Raw genomic sequence first — 6,904 nt, 5'->3', positions numbered from 1 at the left:
AGTAGAATATTGCAACTTCTCAAGTAATAACTGAACGTATAGATGAATTTAATTAAAAAATAGTTAAACTGGGCGGTCCTGCTATTTGCCATTGCACCGAGGAAATCGGTCCTCGCATGTAACAATACGTCCTAGAGTAAAAGTTTTGATTTGGCTGTAATCTGTCGGTATTTCGTGGGCCAACATTTTCGTGTGTTAATCCTTAAATAATGCACCGTGTAAAATATTGCAAGTTCTCAAATAGTAACCGAACGTATAGATGAAATTAATTAAGAAATAGTTCAACTGGGCGGTCCTGCTATTTATCATTGCACCGAGGAAATCTATAACGATACGTCGTAGAGTTACAATTTTGATTTGGCTGTAAGTTTTTGGTATTTCGCGGTGCAACATTTTCAGGAGATGTTATAAGTATCCTATCTGAATAATTAAATTTAGGATGCTTATAATATAACCATCTAAATTACATCAATTTTAGAAGGACCCAAATCCATGGTCGAAACGGGGTGACGATTTGTCACGACGATTATAATCGTTGCCAGTATAATAAAAAAATAGACGAACGATAGATGCATTAAAGGTTATATGATCAAATAAAAAGGATAAAGAACACATAGAAGATTTCGATTTTTACAGAGTGTTTGTACTATGGCATAAATCCTGCACGCTAAAAATGCCGTATATCCTAAACAGATGGGTTATACAAGATATCAAACTAAACAAAGAATACAAGAGCTATGCACTTGTATTTTGCTGTATTCCATCCTTTATGTATCATGAAATAACCATTGAACCTTTTACACTTTTTATAGTAATTATTTCATGTAGGTCGTAATATGTATATGATCGCGCTACTTACTATGGTGAGAAATCGATTCATGACGGTTTCGTTAATATTAACAATAAAAAACTGAAATTACCGCACAATACTGATATGGCATAAAGGCACATAACAGAATAATTACGAGCAAATACTTTTATTCTCTTTCTGTTTTTTGTAACTTCTACGGCGTAAATACCGGAGTTACCCTATTATAATAATATATTTATTAATTTATATATTATACATTAAATGATCCATTTAAATGTTTAAGAAATGACAAGTTCTGCACGGTTTCTGCCGATAATCTACTGTTAGATTATATCAAACCACAAGTTTAATGCGGACATAGATGATACCGCATCTGTTGCGAAATCTGAGCAAATCTACTGTTAATCTATTGTCATATTGCAGGTAGATTGTTTACTGGATAATTGACTAGAATCAGAAGCTCTCTTTATATAGTCCTATTCGCTTTAGCTGAACTTCTTGCACAGCTTGCATTATTAAAATTTTAATAACTTAAAAAATGACATTTAATAAGATTTTATAATATATATTTAGCGCTGCAATAAGATAATTTATAACTTACATTGGGAGGATAATATGAATGATCGTTCAAAAATTTTCGAACACATTACAATTTTATTTAATTTTCATATCAAAATAGTTCGGTCAGTTTAATATCTTGTAAGTCACAAGTTGTAACTTAAAAAATGTGTAAAAAAATTTTTAAAAATATTTAAAAAAAATCTTAATTTTGAGGTTAAATTTTCGCTCAGAGTAATGTTAATGTAAAAAAAAAAATAGTAGCACTCTAAGATTAACATAGCTGATATTTTAAATTATACAGAATGTTTCAGAATTGCACGGCACTATTTCAGGGAAATATTTTCTAGGCTAAAATGAACAAAAATTATACATATGTCCCAAACTTATGTAAGATATTAAAGAGTAAAGATGTTTAACAGTAAAACATTTAAAATATGTTTTAAACATGTATAATAAGAACTATATATGTATACAATAAAATACTCGAAAGAACAAACGTTTATAAGAATTTTTGAGATATAACGTGATCTCATTTCTATTATTTTTTTTTCTTCTTCATTTGATTATTTATCCATGCTTTAATAGTTGCACAACTTCTATTGGCAAAAACATGGGGGTTTTCATCCTTCATTTTTTGGATTTCTTTAAAAGAAGGTTGAATTCCAGAAGTAATATGATGTTTAAAAGTTGCACGTGTAATATTCTGTTCTTCTTCTGTCCAACGTCGACGAACACATTTTCCAAATGGAGATGCTGATAATGAAAACAAACATATAACACAAATATGACATATTTATATTTCGTAAATTACACTTACTTGAACGTTTCTTTTTATCCTTATGATTCACTTGTGAAGGAGAGGATAAAGATTTATTTTTATCTGTACTGTATTCACTTACATTAGATTCTTCACAATCTAATGAATCTGTAAAAATAATGTACACAAAGCATTAAAATAATAATATTTTTTTAAATATTAACTATATAATCTACTTATATCCTCACAGTGTAAATTAAATTCTGTTGATATTAATTATTTAAAACAATAGCACAGATTGATTTGAAATACTAATAATTTTAAAATTAAAAATTAATAACTGTTAAATGTTTGAAACATGTTGTAACATTGAAAAATATATTTAAAGAAAATAAATTTGCTTAAATATAAAGAAATTATTGACAAACCCCATAAACATGTTTTTTTATATGGATTTTTTCTATAAATATGACATGAAGATTTAAATTAAATATAAGCTTAATGCTATATATGGGGCATTCCATGCCAAATCGATCAGGGTTTGACTCTCGATCTCTCGGATTTGGTCGGCGATTTTTTATGTTATTGTTCCACCTAAGATGCACTCTGAATTTTTTTTAGATTTTTTTAAACAATTGATTTAGTTATAATTTTTTAAACCGACATATCGATGGTCACAATTTAAAAATCTGAGGAAATTCTCAAAAATTCTGTGTTATATACAAAAATATTCAAGCAACAGCCTACAGTGGACTTACGTCTGCTTCTAATTTTTTTCAATATTTTTTTCGAAAAAAACTCGAAAAAAACTTGAAAAAATTAGAAGCAAACGCCGGCCCACTTTGGGCCTAGGCTTAAAAATTTCAATATTTGACACAGGATTTTTGAGAATTTTTTCAGATTTTTAAATTGTGGCCGTTTTTTAATCTTTTTATAATAATTAATAAAGTAGATTTATTAACGTTAAAACGGTTTAGTAACGTAAGTTTTTTATCTTTATTTAATACTTCATGTTTAATACTTTATCCAGTTATTTAAAAAAAACTAGATTTTCTAACCAGGTCAATCTGATAACGTGTAAAATGTTTAATTTGAAATTACCATAAAAATGGCCATCGATATGTCGGTTTAAAAAATTATAACTAAATCAATTGTTTAAAAAAAAATCTAAAAAGAATTCAAAGTGCATCTTAAAGGTGGAACAATAACATAAAAAATCACCGATTAAATCCGAGAGGTCGAGGGTCAAACCCTGATCGATTTGGCATGGAATGCCGCATATATATTTAATTTAATGTCATATTGATAGATCTGGATTTTTGATTGAATTGATAGATCTGGACTATCTGGATTTTTTAATAGAATTGCTATTCTTTATAGAATTGTAAAAATAAATGATAAACCTTTTAGAACTTTAATAACTTGTAATTATAATTCTATATTATTTTATTTTAATAACGAAGTTATTATAACGATAATTAACTAATAATATTAGTACCGTATTATCTAATAATTGTCTAATAATTATTAAGGCAGACAAAGACTTTCATCTGTATTATTTTGATTTGCGTTAGGTTCTGTAAAATCTAATGAATCTGGAAAAATAAAGTATACAAAATATAAAAATAGTAATTATTTTTCATTAAATACCAACTGAAATTTGCTCATGTACAATAATGTAAACAGTTATATTGATTATAATTGCATAGGATAATAATTAGAGTAGACAGTAATAAAAATGTATTTAGTTTAAATTCCATCATTAGCAACATCTCTGAGTACATTACTCAAACAACTTTGTAAGAGATGTATTAAAAATGATAAAGAAACGCGATAAGACGAAAGCTTGAAGAAGAATTTGTAAGCTTACTAACAGAAGGTTATGTATCCTCTATCGCTCGAACAGCTCAAACTACTATTTATATTTTAAAGCTAAAGATTACTATAGTAACTTTATATGTGTCCAAAACACACTGTAAAATTAAAACTCATTTAGGAAAACACTATTTTGCTCTATTATTTTAGCTATGGACACAATAGTTATTAGTATAAGTAATTTTAATAACGAACTACTAATCTAATTAGTAGAGGAAAGTACCCTATATGAGATACCACGTCTATTTTGCGTGATTGCTAGAAGTTTATGTGCAGAATTGAAAACTGTAGTAGGCGAGTGCACGCACGATCGAATAATGAATTTTCCACTAAATAAGTTTTACTTTAAGGGCAAGTTCATGATGGAACCAACAAATAGAACCTATTAGTTTAGCAGAAACCTCGCTATCGCATATTAGGAGCCTATCTCATAATAGAGGACTTTCCTATAAAACAAATAAAAAGAAGCATAATTAACTTACGTGATGATACATTTGGTAAATCACTTTCCTCTACATCTATTTCTTCATCGCTGTCTTTTCCATGTACAACCTCCAATAATTTAGATACGTGGAATATTTCTCTACTTAAAATGGGCTGACGATAATGTTCTTTGTGAATCTTGTCAGCATGACCCATGAAATTTGCCAAATCGGAAATCTCGTGGTCTCTTAGATTTAAATTAGTACACATTGTAGCAATATGCTTTCTTAAATTAGTTCCTCGCAACCTATCTGGATTTGGTGCTCCGCATTCTTCTGAGTATCTTCTCATGAGATCGCATGCTCTCAAGTAACGATAATCTCCTTTTAATGTGCCAGGTACTCCGAAGAGATATGGATTATTTGAATGAACATTTGCGGTCTTGCGATAGCTTAGAAGTAGTTTTAAATTATCCAACATTTGCTTATGAAGTAGAACTGGTACAGTACGGCCTAATTTTCCTCTCATAGTAAATCGGACGTATTTCTCTGCTGCTTTCTTTTCATCATTACTAAGGGAGACATAAGCTGCGCCTATTGTATTTTTATTCACTTCTTGATAATTTTGAAAATCTTCGATTAAAGCACGTTCTATTTCCCCTGGTCTACGTCGGTTAAATAACTGAATAGATAGCAGACAACCTTCTGCCAATGCTTCCCAAGCGATTACAGAAAATTTTTCCTTTAACGAATCATAAGCTGTTTTCATCCTATCACTTAAATAAGTCTCTAGTTTCTTAATATCATCTTTAGTTGGTAATAGTACTGTTGAATGTCTTTTTTTCCGAAGTTGTGTTTCAACAGCTGTTCGAGCAATAGAAAATGCATAATCTTCTGTTAGTAAGCTTAAGAATTCTTCTGCAAGCTTTCGTCTTATCTTATCGCGTCTCTTTATCATTATGGTGATACATCTCTTACAAAGTTGTTTGAGTAATGTACCCAGAGATGTTGCCAGTGATGGAGTTTTAAAACCAGTTCCTGATTCATTTAAACCAGCTAAATTCCTAACAGCTTTAAGACAGTTATCATAATTGTCTGGAACAAAAATTGTAAACAGATCATCAATTTTGTCGTTTTGATTCTTTATTTCGAGAAATAGACAACCAATCTGACGCAACTTTTGTCGTATCATGTCATAAAAGTGCGGATCGTGATACTTTTCACATAGTTTGTTTCCGTAATCAATAGCCAATTCGTCATATCTTATGACTTTCGAGACACTGTCATCTTTCATTGTGGGAAAAACACGATCTCGGAGAATTTTTGACGCAGATTCGTGAATTCGACATGAGATTCTTCTTGATTTCGATAATATAGCTTTATGATCTGTCGAATTTTTTTTAGTGCATCTTCTATAATGATGTCGAAGGGCTGATTTGGAATAGTTACTTTTGCACTGTGGGCATATAGAAAAATCTGTAGCATTTTTATTCTTTTCAGAGTTTGGACGACGCATGACCTTCAATTCTCCTGTATTAATATCTGAATTGGTGTTAAAAAGATATTGTCCTTTTTTACGAATTTCATTTATCAAAATTCTGCGCTTTGATTGTCCCTTGGGAAGATATATGATTTCCTTTACTTCTTTCTCATCTTTATGTATCCTGATAAGATGATAACTAAGCTTGGTCTGTTCAGTGCGGCAATACACACAAAAATCTTTTTTACATCTACGTCCTACAGATTGTACAAACATATTTGTGTCATCTGGTGCACTATGTCCAAGAGGAATTGAAGTTTCTAGAGTTGTGTTATTTGATGTTTTAGATAAATCTTTATTTCCATTTTTAGTCGAAGTTTCTGAAGTTCTCTTGTCTTCAATATTACTTTCTTCAGAAGCATCCGAATTAGGAATATAAAAGGAATCACTTGATTTGCTGTTTGAAGTAATATTACTTTTATTACCTTCGTCTTCTATAATAAAAAAATAATACGTAAACTATTATGACTGCTCGGGGGGCGGTAGAGCCGTACCCGGATTTGCGATAAAGCGAAGCTCGAAGGACCAGGGGGTGTAAGTCTCCCCCAAAGCGAGTTATTTTAAGCAAATGCGACTCACCGTTCGTTGTGCCGTCGACTCCTGGATGCTTCGGCTCGGTCGCAATCGGGCTCGTGCAGCAGCGCAAGCAGGGCAGCAAGCAAGGCGAAAGCGAGGCAGGCAGCAGTAAGTTAAGGCAGGCAGCAAGCAAGCAGGAGGAAGCAGTTAAAGGCAGCACACAAACAGGCCGAGAAAGTAGGCGATCGCACTATCCGGGAGCGAACGGATGATCTCGCGACTCCGGATATTAGCGCAAGTCTCTCTGCTCCGATAATCTCTCTGTGCTCCGTTAATCTCTCTGTGCTCCGAGACGTCGTAACGATGAGTGCCGAGAGCTCGCGGCGCTGGAACAGTGTCGCGAGCGAGTACTTGTTCTTCAG

At 31.6% G+C, this 6,904-nt stretch overlaps 1 protein-coding gene across 1 annotated transcript; it reads right to left on the bottom strand.

Annotated features, from left to right (window-relative positions):
- Window positions 1-1,860: 1,860 nt before the first annotated feature.
- On the bottom strand, window positions 1,861-6,400 carry LOC112456803 (the record flags this gene model as incomplete). The annotated part of the gene is made up of 3 exons (XM_025019557.1): window positions 1,861-2,125; window positions 2,190-2,297; window positions 4,487-6,400. Coding segments are annotated over 3 exons (2,237 nt in total), but the record flags the coding sequence as incomplete, so codon positions are not given.
- Window positions 6,401-6,904: the final 504 nt, after the last annotated feature.

Source organism: Temnothorax curvispinosus, unplaced genomic scaffold (genome assembly GCF_003070985.1).
Source record: "Temnothorax curvispinosus isolate PA1 unplaced genomic scaffold, ASM307098v1 QBEX01007202.1, whole genome shotgun sequence".
NCBI lineage: Eukaryota > Metazoa > Arthropoda > Insecta > Hymenoptera > Formicidae > Temnothorax > Temnothorax curvispinosus.
The sequence above is the reverse complement of the archived record's forward strand: the minus strand, read 5'-3'. Positions and strand labels throughout refer to the sequence as shown.